The 21,597-nt window shown below is 39.6% G+C and overlaps 2 protein-coding genes across 5 annotated transcripts; both read left to right on the forward strand.

Moving 5' to 3' along the window:
- Nucleotides 1-631: 631 nt before the first annotated feature.
- Nucleotides 632-8,294, forward strand: LOC101159785 (probable N-acetyltransferase CML1). 2 transcript variants are annotated; one of them, XM_004082786.4, is made up of 2 exons: nt 632-2,650; nt 7,184-8,294. In XM_004082786.4, exon 2 carries the CDS (start codon nt 7,196-7,198, stop codon nt 7,868-7,870), a length of 675 nt encoding a protein of 224 aa, XP_004082834.1. In that variant the 5' UTR covers nt 632-2,650; nt 7,184-7,195; the 3' UTR covers nt 7,871-8,294. The 2 variants fall into 2 exon arrangements, with proteins under 2 accessions (XP_004082834.1, XP_011489087.1); XM_011490785.3 differs by lacking the exon at nt 632-2,650 and adding an exon at nt 4,716-4,750.
- A 157-nt stretch (nt 8,295-8,451) lies between these two features.
- LOC101160033 (probable N-acetyltransferase CML1) lies at nt 8,452-15,620 on the forward strand. Of its 3 annotated transcripts, none has more exons than XM_011490786.3 (3): nt 8,452-8,975; nt 13,756-14,482; nt 14,729-15,620. In XM_011490786.3, exon 2 carries the CDS (start codon nt 13,768-13,770, stop codon nt 14,455-14,457), a length of 690 nt encoding a protein of 229 aa, XP_011489088.1. In that variant the 5' UTR covers nt 8,452-8,975; nt 13,756-13,767; the 3' UTR covers nt 14,458-14,482; nt 14,729-15,620. The 3 variants fall into 3 exon arrangements, with proteins under 3 accessions (XP_011489088.1, XP_004082835.1, XP_011489089.1); XM_004082787.4 differs by having other exon boundaries at nt 14,762-15,620; XM_011490787.3 differs by lacking the exon at nt 14,729-15,620 and having other exon boundaries at nt 13,756-14,596.
- Nucleotides 15,621-21,597: the final 5,977 nt, after the last annotated feature.

Here is a 21,597-nt window from a genome sequence, read left to right on the forward strand (position 1 = left end):
TTTGTGATCTTCACTGGTGTCCATGGATTACATGAAATCTTTCCACCTTTATCCACCTTTGTCATGGTAGGGAGAACACGTCAATGGAAGGGTGGGGTCATGGGAAGTTGTGTCCAAACTTTTGGTCTGTACTGTATATATTTGTATACATTTTTAAGTGTTTGACAAAAGTGCGTGGGACTTTGAACAAGCTCACTCCTGATTGGTGAGGGGTTGCCATAGTAATGATGACTCAGACCGACTTGGACCAATCACAGCTTACTGATGTCGTCTGGCTCCAACATGGCGGCGTTTGTATTGTGCAAAAGATTTTGATTTAACTGACTTCATTTGGTTGGAGCTGGAAGTAAACCATTTTATATGTGTGATGCCACTCTCACTCACTCAGTCCAGTTCTCTTCTACAGTCACTGGCTCAGAGAGCAGATGTTCCCCCACAGCTGTACATGCAGCTTGCTGTTCCTTTAACCCTTGTGCTGTCCTATGACCCCACCCTTCCATTGAGGTGTTCTCCCTACCATGACAAAGGTGGATAAAAGTGGAAAGATTTCATGTAATCCATGGACACCAGTGAAGATCACAAATCATTGAAGAAAACAGGTTCAGAGCACTGTCTAGTGGGTCTAGATGACCCAACTCCCAATGTTAAAGTGCCTAGGATAGAACAAGGGTTAAAGCAGAGGTTTTAAGCTGCTGTCCTTGAGAGCCGGTGCCCTCCATGTTTTTAAACAAACCTGCTTTTGTAGCTTCTATTGGCAAAACACACCTGGTTCAGGTCATCAGCAGCAGGTGGAGGCAGGGTTTTTGAAAACCAGCATGCCGGCCCTCAAGGCCTGGAGTCTGACACCACAAGCTTTGAAAATCTCAAAGGAACAGCATCAAAAACAACAGAAAAGTATTTCACAAAGACAGGAATTTGACTGTGTTGAATGAATTCAACACAACCCTACTGGCTAAATATCTAACTAAGCGTTTGTACGTTATGCATTTGTTCTTATAATATTTCAAATGTGGAACAAGGCAACAGAAAATTGACGCTCGTAAATCTTGGACCATGCCAGCGGTATCTGTTTATAAAAAGAAGAATGCGCCTTGACAGTCTTGTAAGAACAGAGCAGTAAAAAGCTGTGGTGTCTCCATCAAGAAAAAAAAGTTATTTGCTTCAATGAGAGATGTTTCAGAAACAGTCTAAGCCAACTTTTTCTTAAATCCTACAGTGAATCCATCACCATTAAATTCATCCATTAGAACAGATCTCCTGAAACGAGAGCTATTTTTCTATAACAACAGTTTTCCATGTGAAGTTCCTCATACTTTTGGGGTTTTAGGTTCTGATTAGAGACTGTATTTAAGAACTGGACAACGTGAGTGTGATGTCACCCATGAAAAATGACTTACCGGTAGTACTTCCATCTCCAACCAAATGAAGTCATTTCAGCCGCTGTTTTTTTGCGATACGGACACCGCCATGTTGGAACCAGACAACATCAGTAACCAGTGATTGATGTGAGTAGGTCTGAGTCGTTTCTATGGAAACCACTCTTGCCAATCAAGAGTGAGCTTGTTGGAAGTCGATATTTGAAAGCAGGCTACACAAAATCTGTCAAACATTTCAAACGTTGGATCTAAGACCACATCCATTTATTGACACATCTAATTGCCCAGTTAGTAAAAAATATCAAGAAAAAATAGGGTTAGCAAGAACATGCTAAAAAAGTAGCAGAGAAGGAATGATTTTTCTGACAAATAGAATAACTGAGTAATGGCTGTTTTATTTCCTAATAGAAGTCTATAGGATTTTTTTCCCAAAAATAATTTTCTTTCCATTTTTATTTAGACCCAAAAAATAAAGATGTTCAGCTTTTTGCGTCAGTATAGTCAAAATCTCTCATATTTTCTCATTTTCTCCTTAAGTCAAAAATGACACTTTAAAGCAAGAAAAACATTAAATAACTACATTTATCAGTTATAACCTTTTACTGTCTTCCATAGCTTTCTGATGTTTTTGTGTTTTTCACATGGCAGGCATTATATTTTAAAAGAACAGGTAATATTTTAGTATCTGCATCATTAAATGAAAACGTAAACTTGTTAGATGCATTTATTTTGAAATATTGGCTTCTTGGAAGCAGGGGGTACTTCCGGTTTGGAACGCGAATTTTTTAGTCAACCAGTCCTCCGTGACGTCACTGAGAACTCACATAATAAAAACAATTAAATAAAAGACTATACGGTGTCACATTTTTTTGTACATATTTGAACAAGTGAAAGAGTGAACTAGAGAATCTAGTGTTTACTTTTAGGGGTCCAATCAGCGTTAAATGCGAACAGCACGTCACGCTAGTTGCGTTCCATGAGCTTGGTTAAATCCACACTCGATTAAACACTACCAAAATGCTCGAACAAATAAAAGGAATTTACACGTGAGTGATGAATTACATCGACCCTCGTCTTATAACGACGAGTAACAAATGACTGCGTCACTGAAACCCACTGACCTCAACAATGCCCGTTTTTTTTATTTACATTTTTCCGAGGCGCTTGAATGCAGCACTGCAGAGCAGCTAGCATGGTTCGTTGATTCGTGACAGATTAAAGACGTCTGTTGCGACGGACTTCTATTGCAGCTCCCCCAGGGAAAAAGAGAGCAGGTGAGTCTGTTTAACTTAACATTTATGCGTTTTATGCCGACAGAAAATCCAAACTAACCCAATGCTTTGGAAGGCTAACATCGATGCTAGCAGCTGCCAGCTAATCAATCCCATCGTTTCTTAAAGGAGACGCGCCTTATCTTCCTATAAAGGTGTTTTCGATTTGATTGCGCACCTGTGCAGGTGACGTGACTGTGGGGCAGACCATTACTGTCTGTATGAGGCTAATGACTCATAATTGCGTTCAGTTGAGCCGCTCCAGTGAGTCATGTGACCTTCACGGGTCTCGCCGTGGGTTAATCATCTGTTTCTCTTAACCGCCGGGTTAACTGGGTCTCCCATCCGAGATGACTAACAAACTACATTTTATTGGAAAAAATGTCTGCGGTATTTCTTTAAAAATAAGAAAATTCCAAGTAAATTATTTTTGATATTATATAATAAAATAGACAAAAAAATTGAGAGAAACTGATCTTAAAATAGTTGGATAAATGTATTCATTCATTTTTTCTTCCGTTTTATCCCTTTTGGGGTCACGGGGCTGCTGGAGCCTATCCCGGCCACTCGTGGGCGAAGGCAGGGGACGCCCTGGACAGGTCGCCAGTCTGTTGCAGGGTCACACATATCACACACCCATGCACACCCAAATTCACACCTGTGGAATATTTGGAGTGACCAATTAACCTATGAAGCATGTTTTTGGATAGTGGGAGGAAGCCGGAGTCCCCGGAGAACCTATGCCCAGGGAGAACATGCAAACTCCACACAGAAAGGACATTGATGTTCTGGTTCAGGTCCCCCAGCCGGGACTTGAACCAGGGGCCTTCTTGCTGTGAGGGAAGAGTCCTAACCACTAGATATTTACGGATAAATGCAAAACTTGCTAAATAAACGTAAAAATTATTTATAAAAATCGAATAAGACATAAAATGGTCACTTAGAAAATATAAAAAAGTCTAAATTCTTTTTTAAACTATACATAAATTCAGGCCCTATATAACCTAATTTTACAGCATTTAGAGTTTTGATCTCATGACACCTGCGTGATGTCATCAGATCTAAGCTCCTCCCATCAATAACAAACCCTTTCCATGTAAACTCAAAATTATCGAATTACATAAATGCCAAAAATTGAAAGGGCGTAAAGACAACTAAGCGGGCGTATTTAGAAACTGAGTGAGTGAACCTTAAAACTGTGATGGCGCAATTCTAACCAAGCGACCCCGTATTTTACAACTGAACGGCTGAAATCCTAACTGAGCAGTGATGCTGCTCGGTCAATTCTCCTGTGCGCCCTCACCTGGATTTACGCTCAGTGATAAGGGGGCGTTTTTGTCACTTGGGGGCAGGAACCTTTCTGGTTGATCTGATTGGCTGAAATTTGCATGCCAAGCAGCGGGGCGGGACTTTCATTTTGGGGCTTTAATAGAAATCGAACAGCGGCTGTAATGTGGATTTAAAGCATTAAAACGGTAACAAATACAGTGAATTTCACATGAGAAAAACTTACAGCACAAAAAACCCGCTGCACTTTCTTACCTTAGTTTTGGGTCGTTGGTTAATGTTTTAATCCACGATACATCCGCGTTTTTTTTCCTATGATTGCCTCTAACAGGGGGGGACGAACAAGTTTGACACACAGAGCTGACATTTCTAACTGTGATATTTAATGAGCCACAACACACACTGACCTGCCAGACAAACACACAATTAAAGCCATGTTATGTGCCATAACCCCCTCCTATCATTACAACGGCGCCGTTTCAGTTTAGTGTTTTTTCTGTATTTAACGTTAACACACATACCGGTGAAACGTGCACGCTGGTGTGTGTTTAAAAAAGGCAGCGAGCGCAAAACTGAGTTGGTTGTGATTTATTTTTTCAGTCATCAATCAGCATTTCTAATCCATCAAAGTCCTCATCTTCTGCATCTGAAACAGCTGGGCTACATCTCTATCAGACACGCCGGCTTCCCTTTCCTCATCATCAGAGTCCGTCTCTTTGCCGTGCGGCTCCTAAGAACAGTGAAAGCAGACACTTCAGGCCAAGTTTAAGTCCTGCAGTCCCAAAGTGTGGCGTAACTCGCCGGCGCTGCGTCCCGGTAAGGGGGGAGGAGGGACAGCATTTCACGGTCATCTGCTGGAAGTTGCAGCGCTGATCCTCGAGTCGTTCTTCCAACACAGGCCTTTCCTTTTCCGCGGAAACTCAGCTGCTGCTGCGTCTTCTTGTCTTGTCGGAGTTGGTTTTCCAGCGTCCTCACTTCCGAACCATGGATTCATTATTTTAAATTCTCTGGCAGCTGAGGTTCGATAAGTTAGAAAGATCTTCACAGATTCAGACTTCCTGCTTCAATAACTCTTCTGATCAACGTTCAAATGTGTCAGCAAGTATCTAAATCCTTTCGAATTAACACAGAGAGAGTGAACCACAAATATATTTCTGAAGAAAGATCATTTTTTTGTGCCTTTTAATCAGAATTGTTCGCTTTAAGCTGTGAATGCAGACATGCAGCAGCCGGCTGCCAAGGGAGCGTCAACAAAGTGCAACCTCTGTGAACTGTGAAACACCACTGTGTAAAAATCAATAATCTTACAAAAAAATCATAAAACTATTATAAAGCATATTCTTGTTACAATACATATTTTGTAGGAAATTCCATCTTTATTTTATCTTGTTTCATATACTTTTTCAAATTTTAATAGATGTGAATCATGACTAAAGTTATCAGTAACTTGACATGACCTTATTGTCATACTAAAATAAAGAATGTCAATAGTTCACTTTGTTTATTTATAGGAATTTTTCATATTTACAAATGGATCAGATTTGGTCAAAAATCCTGAAGAGCTCTGAAGGTGCCAAAAAAATTTTTTTTGCATAATCTTTATTTTAGTAGGAAAATAAGGTCATGATTAGTCAGTACAGGAGGTTTGCTGACAGAAACTTTAATATCTTCAGAGCTATTGAGCATTTATGTTATGATTCATATCTCTATTAAATTTTAAGAACTATACGAAATAAAATAGAGGTTGACTTTCTAACAAAATTTAGTATAATAAATAATAATGTAGCATGACTATGCTGACGAGTCTTCATTACCAGTTCATATAAATATAGACATTTATTCGCTTTTTAAAAGTTCACTGATTTTTACAGAATGGTGTTTCACAGAGGTTGCACTTTGTTGACGGTCTCTTGGCAGCCGGCTCGCTGCTCTGTTTGCATTCACAGCTTAAAACGAACAATTCTGATTAAAAGGCAATAAAAACGAACTCTTTTCTTTAAAAATGCTTTTGTAGTTCACTATCTGTGTTAATACAAAATGAGTGAGATACTTGCTGACACATTTGAACGTTGATCAGAAGAGTTATTGAAGCAGGAAGTCCGAATCTGTGAAGATCTAATTTAACCGAACCACAGCTGCTCGTGTTCCTCCGCGTAGCTGATAGCTTGCAGTTTACACTATGCCTCATAATCGTGTCTCTTTGCATTTCCAGGGTTTCCAAAACGAAGTAGTTCTGCATTGTGCTCATATCTGCTCCTTTGTACTATGGGGGGGGGTCTTCTTCACGTCCTCTCCTCTCTCCATATTGTTCTCATGCTGTTCTCTCCTAGATCCTCTTTACCGAAGTAACGCAACAACACATTAGGGCCGCTCTGTACATTTTGGAGAAAATGTAAGACTTTCACCTTATGGTTGTGAAAGTAGTGAATATAGAAAATATGATAAAAGGCAGAGAGCTAGCTGCATGCAGCTCAAGAGCCACCTGTTAACCCCCCCCCCCCCCCCCCCCCGCACTGAAAAATGAAGGTCCCGCCCCTCTGCCTCGCCGATAAGCCATGCAAATTTCAGCCAATCAGATCAAAGGTTCCTGCCCCAAAAGTGACAAAAATGCCCCCTTAACACTGAGCGTAAATCCACATGAGCGCGCAAAAAGGAATTGACCGCGCAAGATCACTGCTCAGTTAGAATTGCGCCTGCGCGGTTTTAAGGTTCACTCGCTCAGTTCCTAAATACGCCGCTTAGTTGTCTTTACGCCCTTTCAGTTTATGGCAGAACTGTAATTCCATACAAAATGAGTTTAACCTTTTTCACTACCATATTTTCACGGACCCGTTTGTACTAAACTGAAGTGAGCGTCTGATTTTTTTGTTTGTTTGTTTGTTTAGCCCCCAGTTTCCCTTAATTTTAGTGTAAAGTTTATCTTAACCCATAACTGTCAAAGATAAAAACTCAAACCCCAACTTCAGCCTCGTCTGACTTTTAAAGTGGGGCGATATATACAAAAAAAAATTATTTTCTAAACATGAACATAAAAATTCAATGCGTAAAAAACTTTATTAGCAGCATCCTCGTAACATTAGACAGTCGGTTGCTAAATATTCTGCATTATTATTATGTTGTGTTGGAAGAACTGTTGCTATAAATCCATATATAGAGTAAAGAAATAAATGGTCTTGTTTTCTTTTTCTTCCTCTGCAGTCCAGTACCAACTGTCCCCTTGGTAACTCCTCCTTTCTTCTCGTTTCCTAGAAAAGCAGAAGCATGTCCGGCGTTCAGATCCGGAAGTACCAGGAGGAGGACGCGGAGAGCGTGAAGGAGGTGTTCACGTTGGGCATGAGCGAGCACATCCCCTCCTCCTTTGTGCACGTTCTCAAACAGCCTCTGACCCAGATGGTGCTGATGTGCACCTTCTGCGCGCTGATAACCAGCTCCAAGTCCTTCCTGCTGCCCGTCCTGGCCGTCACCCTCCTGCTGGCGGTGGCCCGGCTGGGTATCGTCTACATGTTCAACAGGTACATCGAGGCCACGCTCAGCAGCGACCTTCGGGACGTGACTACCAGCTACCTGAGGAGCCCGGACTCCTGCTTCTGGGTGGCTGAAAGCGAGGGGCGGGTGGTGGGCACGGTGGCCTGTCTGCCTGCAGAGAACGCGCCCGGCTGCTTGGAGCTGAAGCGTATGTCGGTGCGCCGCAGTCATCGCGGACGGGGCATCGCTAAGGCTCTGTGTAGGACGGTGGAAGACTTCACCCGGGACAGGGGTTACGCCGCCGTGGTCCTCCACACCTCCATGGTAGCAATAGATGCTCAGAAACTGTACGAGCACATGGGCTTCAAAAGGATCAGGGAGTTTGTTCTGCCTGACTTTTTTGGTAAAATCATCAACTTCACTCTGATTGAGTTCAGACTTGATCTCCAGCCAGACGGACAAAGTGATTGAAAGTTCAGAAGTTCATGAGAAAGCCTCATCTGCATCTAAACATGGCAAAAAAATAAAAAGGTGAATTTAAGTTTTTTATTGCACTGCACTTAATCTTTCAGTGTAAAACAGAGGAAAGTAGGAATGTTTGATTTTTGTGTCTTAATTATGCAAAGTTTGTAAAGTTCTGCTGCCTTTTCTGCCAGAACTCTGGGTTTCTGAATGTCTTTGTGCCTGTAAATGAATATTTGACAACTCAAGAAATCAGAAAATAGTTTTGAAACTAGAATTTATACAAGTTGTTCTTGAATGCACCAGGTCAAGGGTCTGGACAGTGTGGCATTCAGGGAACCTTAAGAAAGGTTTTGTTTCAATGGAGCCTTGCAATGCAGAAAGTGATTCACAAAATGGAGAAACTGGTGACAATAAAGCAACTATATCTACATTTCTAACCAATACAACAAACAGCATATTAAAACAACCATAAGACATCAGTATTGCAGTAAGTTATTTTCAAGCCCCATTTTGAAATGAACCGTTTTTCCTGTAAGACACTAAACAGACCATTTTAAGACAAACTGATCATAAGTTAATTTCTCACCAACCATATAAAAGCAGCTGACCTATTTTGATCAGATCAGTACCTGCAGTTATTCACACGTCAGCGGGGTCATTTTTCTGTTTAAAAATAAGATATTTTAGCTCCCATATTCCTACGAGCCAAATATTATTTGTAAAAACTTTGGTCAAAAAGGCCATTGAAGCTGAAAAACACGCACGGCAGAGAAAATCTGGATCAAGACCCACCGACTTGTTTATTGTGAAATTTCCCAGTGTCCTTGAACGCTGCGTGTCAAGCGGAAGAGCGATTTCCCTTCAAAGTGGTAAAACTTTATTGATACATAACAGTGTCGTACCGGATGTAAATCTGCTCGTGTCTTCTCTAAGAATGACCACATGACTCGCAGGCAGTCGCTGTAAACCAAACTTAAGTTATCCCCCGTGGAAGCGACAGAAGAACAGATGAGTGCGAGGCAGCCTGAGGCGTAATCCTTGTCCTCTCTCCGTTCTGTGGGTCAAAGTCAGCTGGTTATCTCCGACCAAACTTCAGCCGGCAGGTTACCAGGTAAGTTAGAAGAATAGAACCAGACTGCTTTGAGCTGTTATTTCTGTAGCAGCGATGATCAGTTCTGCTGTAGGATCAAATCAAAAGTCCTTCAAAAGTCTTCAGTTATTACAAGTCATCCGTTTTCATCATGAAAGCCAAGTTTGAATGCTTTTCTTTTTTCAAACTAATGAGATTTAAGTTAGTTCTGAATGTTAGAATTCATACATCTATTTAAATAGTTCCACCTTTCTTCCTCTGGAGCAATGCAAAAAAACAACAAAAACAAAACGGTTTTATGACTAAATGAAGAAGAATAAATAGTTTTTTAAATGGAAAATTTGTAGAATACAGTAAAAAAAAACATTTATAACAATACAATATTAGAGTAAAACACAGTTATGAATACAAAACAACATTGTTTTGACCTTTTGAAAATCTTAAATATTAGAACAAAATTATAAGAAATATAATCCCCCCCAAACAAACTGGTGTTCAATAATAACTAAATAAAGCATCACAGAAAGAAATGAACAAGTAACTAAAATGGAAAAATGGAAAAGAAAAAATAGAAATTTTGAGAGTTAATTTATGTCACTAATTCAAAAGATTTACAGATGTTTATCGTTTTTTGAAGCAGAACTTTAATATTGCTACAGTTCAAATTTCAGAATTCAGGTTTTTTTATTAGCAAATGTACTTTTGTGAATGGGAAATTTAGCGATGAATACCAACATATTTATAAACAAGAAAACATCACGATCTTTGTGTTCAAAACGAGAATACAGTTGAAAATCAGCAAAAAATAGAGTTGGTGATGAATTTGTGGATGTTTTTCCATCATTTGTACGTGAATTCACAAGAACAGAATAAATGAGAGCGTGTTTGTGTTTGCTGAAAGGACAACTGGTGTTTGAGTCAGCTTTAAATGTAGATCAGTAATGCTTTGCTGGATAAAATCTGTGTATTAGTTTGAATGAGATTTCTTTGACTTTGTTAAGAATTTTTGTGGTAAAGACCAGACTATTTTCTATTCAATGTTAGGTATAAAATTAGCCCAATAAAAAGTAGATGATGGAACAGAAACCAGATGATCTTGGAACACAGCTCTGAGTTTTGAGTTCAACTGTTTAGCAGAATGGAAGCAGAAACTACCTAGAGGAGATTTGAACTCTTCAGGATGATTAAGAGTCATAGGAGGATCGCTGTAGGAACACCTGAATAACATGCAAAACGCAGACGGTTTGGCATCAAACACTGTCAATTCTTTGGGGGTTATTGGTATTTTATACTGCATCATGAATTCTGAGTAGCTAAATAACAACTCAGGTTCTTTGAATAGTTGACTGAAGAAAATGATGCCAATATTACCCAGTTACTTAAAAACAGAGTTTTGTTTTTAGAAACAATATCACAGTTATTCCAAATAATACACTCTGTGGAGAAAAGTTGTTTTGTAAATCAATGCTCAAGATACGACAACCTGTTGATGGAAGTTTGAAAGTTCCAAAGGGATTTTTGGAAAACTGTAGTTACAGCACAGGAGGAAGTTAAGGCCACCTAACTTTGAAAATACATAGTGTGGAAAAAGTTCCAAATAGATGTGGGGCTATTTAAATATTTCTTAATTCATACACCTTTAGTGTATTATTAAGTGCATTAAGATCAATACAATTTAAGACACCTTTATCATAGGTATTTAAAGTAAGACATTTTCAGATATAGTGAGTTATATTTCTCTGTTAAAAGTTATATAATATTTTATTAATTGCCTTGTAGACTGTTATTAACCTGTAAAGATTGAGCAGCGTCAAACGAGAGATCCCTCCTGCTTTTGTAAGCAAAACTCTGCCCTTCAGAGGTAGATCTCTTTTAGGTTCGCACAATATACTGTAAATTAATCGTTTTCGTAATTTCACGCTGTGCAATAATCCATATCGCAAAAGTCTGCGAAAATCGCAATAAATGGTAAACCTTAAATGTGCTAAAATAATCTTATGGCAGCTTGAACTATTTAACGAATCCAATAAATCCATTTATGCATTTGACCAATCAGATGGAGCCCTTGATGTTGTGGACCAATCGGATGGAGCTTTTTTGTTGGATGCTGGCTTCCTATGTAGACGAAGGTCATTTGGAGTAATTTTAAAATATTTTGACTCTTATATAAATTAAACTGTTGCAGTCAAATGGAAATGTTTTTTTTTGCTATTTATTAATTTATCGAAAGTTATGTCGTCATTGCAATATTGATCACTAATATCGCATATTGAAAGTTTTCCTCATATCGTGCAGCCCTAATCTCTTTGATGAAGAATAAATGGTTTTTGATGTATAACGTCTGAAATTATCTTAATTTCTACCCTAAATATTTATATAAATATATTTATGTGCGACCAGCTTTCTCCCGCAGTCCAAAAACAGGCCTCATAGGTTAATTGCCCCTGGGTGTGCATGGCCCCAGCAACCCAGTGACCTCAAAAGGGATTCAACGGGTTCTGAAGATGGAAGGATAGATGTTGGATTTGCTCCGTTTCACCCTTTTTGAATTATTTCTAACAGTATAGGTTTTACTTAGCTACTTCAGCCTTAAAGGACCCATATCATGCTATTCTTAACCCTTTCAGAGTAAACTATATCCATATGTATGATAATATTTTACCTTTGGCACACTAAAGAACAAGTTTTTAAATGAAATATTAATTCTTATTGCAGCTCATTTCCTAGCCAGAGATAAGGCAGCTCTATCTCTGAGGCTCCGCCTTTTGCTCTGTGTGGGTGCCGCCCATTTAATGACATCAACTTAGAGTCGGCCTCAGCAGCGTGTCTGTGTTTCGCTCATGAAAATAACGTCCAAACTTTGGCAAAGATGGATGTGTGTGTTGTGGAGCCTTACTAAAGTGTTCATGCTGATCATTGCTAGCTCAGCGGAGAAAGTGTGCGTGTGTGTTAGCCGGGGGGCGGAGCTGGCAGTGCAGACTCTTCCTGGAAGGGGCGGTTCTCACTAATCTACGTCACAATACGTCATTTCGGTGGGTTGGGAGGGGCTGGTGCTCAGAGAGCAGAATTTTAGAGGAATACTCAGAAACGTGTGAACGGAACAAAATATCACTTTAGGGTTGTTTTTACTAAGGAATGATAACACACCTAAAAGCTTAAAAAGTTGATTTTGCATGATAAAGACCCTTTAAAGTCCCACTTCGATCATCTTTTCATCTATTGTAAAAGGGTTTTCAGTGGTCTTCTAATTATTATTCTGACAAATTTAGCCCAAATCAGAAAACCTTAATCATTTTCCAGGACATAGTCTCCGCAAAGCAACATGAGTTCATTAGGATTTTGCCTCCAAGTTGTGAGTGCACTTCCCAGCATTCATCTGTTTACCTGCTAGCTTTGAGCTCCCAACACCCCCAACTTAGCATTACGGGTGCAACAAAAATGGCTAGCAAAGTTGGAGCTATCCAGCCGTACAGTTCTGATCCAGATTCCAGCTCAGACGAGGAAAACAAAGATGTTCATGGATTTATTTGTCTGTAAGTGGATGCATCAGAATGGAGAAGCAGGGAGCTTGTTGCACATTTTCTATGTCACAAAGATGATCTTTTTCAAATGGCATTTCATCCGCTCCTGATTCACCGTGATTTGAATAAAGAAAAACGCAGAAATTCAATTTGAATGTTTTTTATCATCAGAAAAATGCCACAAGAACATGTTCAATAACACCATTTTCATTGGTCTTTTCTTTTATTATACCATGGTCCGGGTGAATACTCGATTCTGATTAGCTGCTGGGTGTGCGTTAAAACCTGATAACCGCACGGTGAAAAAAAAGAAGTTCCGGTCACCTAGCTTAAATGTTTTGTATCACTGCGCCGGCTTCTTTAAAACGACCTTTTGCTTCATCATTTGGACAAAAACAAGCGGTAAGAGGAGAACTTTCTCTCTGAATGATGCTATTTTTTTTCAACCAATCGGAAAGATCAGCATAGATATATCGCCGAATCTTGACTGGAGCGGTGGTGCGGCGCGACGCAGACTATACCTATCCGCGATGCGCCTCATCACGGAACAAATAGTCCGCTTTTTCTGAAAAAAGCGATCCAAATCGGAAAAAAAAACAAGAATTAAGGTCTAAAAGCTGGTTAATATGTATTGCTTTTGTAAGTGACCATGGTATAAGCGGGTTAATGGTCTTTGAAGTGTGCATTTATTACTTTTTAATAACGCACACTTCGCATTGGAGGGTTCAGGCTTCCACGGCGTGCGTTAAAAAGTAATGACGCACACTTCGTCGGCCATTAACCCTTACTTAACTATGAAAGTATCATATTTTAATACTGGAGCTGTTGTTGTCTCTGGACGACAGTTTTACTTGGAAAATAAAGGGATTTTCCGCAGCACTTGCTACACTCAGTAACATTGACAGAAATGCAAACATTTGTTTAAAATCATGGAGGTAAGAACATCAAACATACAATGCATTAAAAAAATCATAAAGCAAGAATATAGATTAATAATGTACAATAAAATATTCTTGACCAGAATGTGTAGATGGACAGTAAATAAAGGCTACATTGAAAGCTATAGTTTCACGATTGAAAACAATTCTTTTGAGCTGCTTTGGTGACGGCTGGTTAATCTGCTCATCTTGAATGCCGTCACTTTCAGATCTTAAATCAGACGTTCTGCCTGTTTAAAGTTTCAGTTTGATTTCAGCTCTAAATTCACTGAAATCTTTTGACAGACTGCAGCCTTGGTGGAGATTATCATCATTCCCTCCTCCTTTCTTCTCGTTTCCTAGAAAAGCAGAAGCATGTCCGGCGTTCAGATCCGGAAGTACCAGGAGGAGGACGCGGAGAGCGTGAAGGAGGTGTTCACGTTGGGCATGAGCGAGCACATCCCCTCCTCCTTTGTGCACGTTCTCAAACAGCCTCTGACCCAGATGGTGCTGATGTGCACCTTCTGCGCGCTGATAACCAGCTCCAACTCCTACCTGTTGCCCTTCCTGGCTGTCGCCCTCCTGCTGGCGGTGGCCCGGCTGGGTATCGTCTACATGTTCAACAGGTACATCGAGGCCACGCTCAGCAGCGACCTTCGGGACGTGACTACCAGCTACCTGAGGAGCCCGGACTCCTGCTTCTGGGTGGCTGAAAGCGAGGGCCGGGTGGTGGGCACGGTGGCCTGTCTGCCTGCAGAGAACGCGCCCGGCTGCTTGGAGCTGAAGCGCATGTCGGTGCGCCGCAGTCATCGCGGACGGGGCATCGCTAAGGCTCTGTGTAGGACGGTGGAAGACTTCACCCGGGACAGGGGTTACGCCGCCGTGGTCCTCCACACCTCCATGGTGCAGACAGAAGCCCAGAAACTGTACGAGCACATGGGCTTCAAAAGGATCAGGGAGTTTGTTCTGCCTGAAGCTGCTGCCAAAATCCTGAACTTCATGCTGTACGAGTACAGACTGGATGTGTGTGAGGAGGGGGGGCAGAGATGGCCAAATGATGAATGAAGAGAACAATTTTACTTCAGGACTGGTGAGGACCATACATGCTGCTTCGCTTTTCTCCTATAAAACTTTCTGACTAAATCAAATCAGAATCATTGTAAACTCTTAGATAAATTAATAAAATAAGAAAGTAAAACTATAATTCATTTACTTTTTAATATTGGACCAGACTCCTGCTTTTGCCACTAAAATGATGTTTTATTTTTAAAACTAATTTAAATGAATCGACCCGTTTAATGAAATGTTTCTGTTATTTTTTTACCATTTCCTATAGCTTCAGATGTGACTTTCCTCTCTTGAATTTCAGCCTTCACCCCAGCAGGAGCATCAAGGTCACCATGACTTTAACTTCATGTTACACGGGAACTAGACTGCAGGAAACTTCTCCCTATCAGTTTTCCTGGAAGAATGAGTTTTCATTTTTAAAAGTGTTTTTCTGAGAACCCAAAAACAAAAAACACGTCTTCCTGTAGGAAATAAAGTTTTTGTATGAAACTAGTTTTTCTTGTGAAATCCATCTTCAGAAAACAGTTTTCCTTTAGGAAACACTTCCTGTTGATCCTTAATTAATATCTATTTTACAATTTTATCTATTTGAAATGTGTATTGATATTCTGACAAAGGTTTTTCAAGTCATACTCTTTCAAAAAATTGTAATATATTGTTTTTGGTACAGTCTGGGGATTGTGACATGTGTATTGTGATAGACGTTGTATCACCAGCTTCTTGCCAAAACACAGCCGTAGGAAATAGTCTCCACATAGAAAATGTCTTTCTGACAATTAAATATTCAGACTCAAAATGTAAAAAAACAAGAACATCCCTGTCAGATAAAATTAGTTCCCCAACTTTATTAAGAAAGACCTGTACACCATGATTCAATTCCATTTTATTTATATAGCCCAATATTACAACAATAGTTGTCTCAATGGACTTCAAACTGGTAGTTTGTGTAATAAACATGAATGTCATAGAATTCAATAGATAATGACTAAACTAAACAGATCATCCCTTGAAGTGTGTGTGGTACAAGGGTCAGGTCGGGTCGTAGATGGGTTGAGATGCAGCCCACTAACAACTAATTGTTATTGTTAAGTTTAATTTAAACATGTTAACAGTAAGTTAAATATTCTCTAATAAATAACTAGTCTGACAATAACCCTGTCCAAAGAGGAATGTTTTCAGTCTAACTTTGAATGTAGAAACTGTGTCGGCCTTCTTACATGAGCTGGGAGTTTATTCCATAAAACAGGGGCTTGGTAGCTAAACGCTCTACCTCCAACCGTACTTTTACTAATTCTAGGAAACACAAGCAGTCCTGCATTTTGTGGGCTATGTTTTCTGTTTGGGTGGTAAAGGACTATGAGGTATTTGATATAGGATGGGGTCATAGCATTTAAGGCAGGGGTCGGGAACCTATGGCTCGCAAGCCATATATGGCTCTTTTGATGGTCACATGTGGCTCGCAGACAAATCTTTAATTATACTTTTTTTTTTTTTTTCATTTGACCAGTCCTTCTCGGGCGGGATGCGATGCCAGAGGGGCACGCAGTGGTAGCGGTGCTTGGAGGAAAAAAATCTGCGCCAGCACTATCTGTTTACCAATTATCTATTATTTCACAGAGTTTGTACCAGCTTGAAACCTGTGAATTGCCGTGCCTAAAACTGCGCGCTCCCGTCTCTGAGAAAGAGCGCGCAGTTGCGGGGACGGGATGTGTGAGGAAGAAAGGTGGTGGTGGTGGTGGTGGTGGGGGGGGGTTGTGGTCACAGGCAGCAAGGTGAGCCGCGCAGGGATTGTAAAAACGTAAAACCCACTGCCCGTCACTCACTGCAGTGTGTGAGTGTGTGTTTGGCTCCGCGTCTGTGTGAGCAGTCTTTCTCACTTCTACAGAACATTCATACTAACCTACGATCACGTTTAAAGTCTCAACGCCTGCATGAAGCAGAAACTCACCACGTATCAACCAGACTAGACCATCAGCAAAACTACCACAAGAAATACACATCATTTATTAGCAACAGCATAACAATGTTATTAAAAAGAATCCACAGACTTTTTGTACTTTAAAAATGTGGAAATTACATCAAATGCACACATTCACTTATGTATGTGTAAAATATTTAGTTTTAAACATATTGTCGCGGACTGAGTTTAACTGGTTGGCTGTTGGGCCAAGTTCTGGAGTTCATTGAACGCATCATGCAGAGATCTGATTGGCACCCAGTTCTGTCGCTCAGCCTGTTGTTAGGTAGTTTGGACCAGTGGGGTTCAGCTATATGCCAAATAAGGGAAATGGGAGGGCTGGAGCGGGAGCAGGGGAATATGAAGTTGGGAGACGCGCTCTCGTCTCGGCGGGAAAGATTGAGGAGTTTCTGAATTAATTGTACGGCGTTTGTTGCGGTCTGCAGTAACCAGAATAAAGAACCTTAAAATAGATTAAGTCTCAGTGCCTCAGTGTGGGAAAGGGACACTACATTCTTGTATGGCTCTTTCGAAATTACATTTAAAAATATGTGGCGTTTATGGCTCTCTTGGCCAAAAAGGTTCCCGACCCCTGATTTAAGGCCTTATAGGTTACATATCCTAGAATCAACCGGGAGCCAGTGAAGTGAAAATAACACAGAGTGAAGTGATCTCTTCTGCTAGTTCCTGCTAACAATCTAGCAGCTGCATTCTGAACAAGCTGGAGACTTCTTAAGGAACTCTTGGGATGCGCTGCTAACAAGGAGTTACAGTAATCCAGTCTAGATGTAACACATGCATGGATGAGTTTTTCAGCATCACTTTAAGATAGTATATTTCTGATCTTAGCAATATTGTACAGGTGAAAAAAGGCAGTTTTACATGCCTGAGATGTATGAGCCTTAAATGATAAATCCTGGTCAAATAAAACCCAAAGGTTTCTAACTGAGGAATTGGAGGCTATACTTACACTATCCAGGGAGACTATTTGAGCAGACAGGTGAGGTTTTAAGATCAAGTTTTTCTATATCACTTACTTCATAAAATAAGAGGTCTATTTTAACATTATTAATGCAAATAATTTTTATGAATCTGATTAAACTTTCAAGATAATGTAAAAAACAAATCCTTTTTATGATTGTATTTTGGTAAATATTTTGTGGCAGGATTGATATGATTGCCTTTCAACATTATTTATTCAGATTAATTATCTATTTATGTAAACTAATTATAGCCTTTTCCCTTTTTCTTTTTTGTTGTTGTTTTGTTACTTAATCGAATTACTTTGGGTTTTTTTATGCAATTGAATACTGTTGTTTGCTGCTTGGTCTTTCAGGTTTTTTCTGGGGGTGGCATTTTAAATCTTGTGTTTCAACTGTTGTCTCTCCCCTCTCCACTTTTTTTTAATTTTGAACCTGTATGGCTTATGATGTGACCTCTAAGAACCGCTTTGAAAGCTTCTCATCTTATACATGCAGATGTTTGCTTTGTATTTATTTTGACATACTCATCAATATTTTTTCCTATATATTTTATAAATTCTTTGTCCTGTAACCATTTATGCTGGAAATGCCATCTGGGTGGGTCTTTAATAATATTTTTAATCCTTATATGCTAAACAACATGGAGCATGGTCTGAGATTACAATGGAGTCATAAAAACAATTGTAAATTTTAAGACATAATTCTAAAGAGATTAGGAAATAATCCATCCTGAAAAATGTCTTATATTTACTAGAGTAGCAGGAGTAGCCCTTCTCATTTGGGTTTAATTCTCTCCATATGTGCAATAGGTTCAGTTTCAGTTTAATGTAACCTTGAATAGCCGTTCTGCATTTATTGTGAGATTGATCTGTTCCTGTTGATCTATCTAATACGGTTGGATTTTGAGTGAAACATGTTATTGTGACTTTGAAAGTGTCAGTAAAGGAAAACCAAATTCATTATTCAGTCAAAATTTGAACACATTTGAGTGTAATATACAGAGACCTGTAGATCTTATACAATTTTTACTCAAACAAACCAAACAAGATAGTCCATCTTATGAAGAAATACAAAAAATTATGTAAATAAATAAAGTTACTTGAAATTTAAAAATGGTCTCTTAGTTAGAAGTAATAAATTTAAAGTTTGTAAATATTGTAATTCCATCCATTTTCAGAACCCACTAAATCCCTTTTGAGGTCACCGGGTTGCTTGAGCTTATCCCAGCTACTAATGGGTGAAGTTGGGGTACACCCTGAACAGATCATCAGACTGTTTCAGGACCACCCAGTAACACCTAGGGACATTCAAGAGACACCTATAAATCTATAAAGCATGTATTTGAATTGAAGGAAACTGAGGTTCCCAGAGAAAACCATTGACTGTATAAGAAATTTGGACTGAGTGACCCCTCCTTCCTCGCGTTCCAAACGGGAATTAGCCGCTGGTTCCAAAAGTCAAAATCCCAGACTTCTATAAAGAAAGAAATAAATGTTTCTTAGTCATTCTATTGGTCACAATAACCATTCTTACTTTGACATTTCTTTGAACATATTCTTGATAATCCCAAGTAAGGCTTTTTCTATGGGTGCTGTCACATTTGCTCAGTCCAGTTCTAATATACAGTCAATGGAGAACACCCATGCATGCATGAAGAGAACATGAACACAACACTCCAGACAAAAAGAACCCAGCTAGGATTTGAAGCAGAGACTTCTCATGGTTAGATAAGAGCACTAACCACTATTCCACCCTGCAGATACAATAGTGTAATTGTCTATAATGGGTTCCCATTAATTTTCTGTTTTAGTGATTCCTTGTTGTAAACAGAAAGTCACCTGTTGACTAACATGTACATGTTAGTTATTGTAACAATGATAGAACCCCAGCAGCTTTTTGCCTCTTTTTGTTACTCTACCACCTCCTATTTTCTTATCCGTCCACCAACTCCTTCAACCCCTTTTTGTACCCTTTTCCCCCATCTCCAACATCCCACTCTCTTCTTTTTTGTCTTTTCTGTCTGGTCAAACAAGAAATGTATGCAAACATAGTTATAAAGTCTAGCGTCTAACACAAAAGGGGTTTATGTAAATGTACACCTCATGTGTCTGAATATTCATTCACCCCCAGTGAATGAACAGTAACAGTAAAACAGGTCCAAAACAAGCGCCCGCCTTCAGGTCTCGTTTGTTTTCCTGTGAGAAACCATATTCCTGTCCATCTGTGTTTATTAGATTCTGATTTGCTGAATCTGAAGAGCCACAGGCTTTCCTTTCTGTATGATGCCAGGTTGCCTTCTCCCTGTTATCTACTGTAGGTTTTGGGATCCTCTGCATTTCTGAAGCCTCCCTCCCCTTAATGTTTGCTGAACACAAACTATGCTGCTCTTTTTTTTGTATCATGGAGCAAAAAGTATCAGATTGGCCCCAGACTGAGTGACCCCCTCCCCCCTGGTAAGACACAGGAAGTACCTGCAGGTTCCAAGAACCCAAAATCCCATAGACGTCCATAGAGAAATAAACAGCGATGGGGGCCTGCTTCGCCACTTAGCTGTGGTGTGGGCGGTCCCCGCCTGTGATGCTGCATTTGGCTGGTTAACCCTTGTGCTATCTTAGATGACCCCACCCTTACATTGAGGTGTTCTCCCTACCATGACAAAGGTGGATAAAGGTGGAAAGATTTCATGTAATCCATGGACACCAGTGAAGATCACAAATCATTGAAGAAAAAAGGTTCAGAGCACTGTCTAGTGGGTCTAGATGACCCAACTCCCAATTGACAAAAAACTATTACAGACTGACAATTACTGCTACCAACTGACAATAACTGCCACCAAGTGACAATAACTGTTACCAACTGACGATAACTGCTACCAATTGACAATAACTGCCACGAACTGACATTAACTGATACCAACTGACAATAACTGCCACAAACTGACAAAACGCTATTACAAACTGGAAATAATTGCCACCAACTGACATTAACTGTTACCAATTTACAATAACTGCCACCAAGTGACAATAACTGTAACCAACTGAAATAAACTGCCACCAACCCATGATAACTGCTACCAACTGATAAAAAACTATTAAAAACTGATAATAACTGAAAACCAACTGACTATAACTGTTACCTACTGTCAATAACTGCCACCAACTGACAAAAAACTATTACCAAATGCCAACTCGAACAACTGACAATAACTGCTACCAACTGATAAAAAACTACTACCAATTCACAATAACTGCCACCAAGTGACAATAACTGTAACCAACTGAAATAAACTGCCACAAACTGATGATAACTGCCACCACCTGACAAAAAACTATTACCAACCAAAAATAACTGCCACTAGGTGACTATAACTGTTACCAACTGACAATAACTGCCACCAAATGAAAAAAAAAACTATAACGAAATGACAATAACTGCTACCAACTAACAATAACTGCCACCAACTGACAATAACTGTTAATAAATGTAACTAACTGCCACCAACTAAAAATAACTGTTACCTACTGACAACAAACTATTACCAACTGACTGTAACTGCCACCAACTGACAACCAACTTTTATCAACTGATAATAACGGCCACCAACTGACTATAACTATTACTTACTGTCAATAACTGCCACCAACTGACAATAATTGCCACCAAGTTACAATAACTGATACCAACTGACAATAACTGCCACCAACTTTTCCCAACTGACAATGACTGTCACCAACTGACAATAACTGTTACCAACTGACAATAACTGCCACCAATTGACATTAACTGTTACAGACAATATCTGCCACCAACTGATAATAACTGTTACCAACTGACATTAACTGCCACCACCTGACAAAAAACTATTACCAACTGACAATAACTGCTACCAACTGACAATAACTGCCACCACCTGTCAATAACTGTCACCAACTGACAATAATTGCCACCAACTGACAAAAAACTATTACCAACTTGCAATAACTGCCACCAACTGACATTAACTGTTACCAACTGACATTAACTGTTACCAACTGACAATAACTGCCACCGACTGTCAATAACTGCTACCAACTGACAATAACTGCTACCAACTGACAATAACTGCCACCAACTGACAATAACTGCCACCAACTGATAAAAAAACAATTACCAATTGACAATAACTAACAAAAAGTAACAATAACTGCCACAAACTGA

Source organism: Oryzias latipes, chromosome 22 (assembly GCF_002234675.1).
Source record: "Oryzias latipes chromosome 22, ASM223467v1".
Taxonomy (NCBI): domain Eukaryota; kingdom Metazoa; phylum Chordata; class Actinopteri; order Beloniformes; family Adrianichthyidae; genus Oryzias; species Oryzias latipes.

Excerpts from the sequence above, each read along its gene's own strand:
- LOC101159785 (XM_004082786.4), top strand. The coding sequence starts at position 7,196 with ATGTCCGGCGTTCAGATCCGGAAGTACCAGGAGGAGGACGCGGAGAGC.
- LOC101160033 (XM_011490786.3), top strand. The coding sequence starts at position 13,768 with ATGTCCGGCGTTCAGATCCGGAAGTACCAGGAGGAGGACGCGGAGAGC.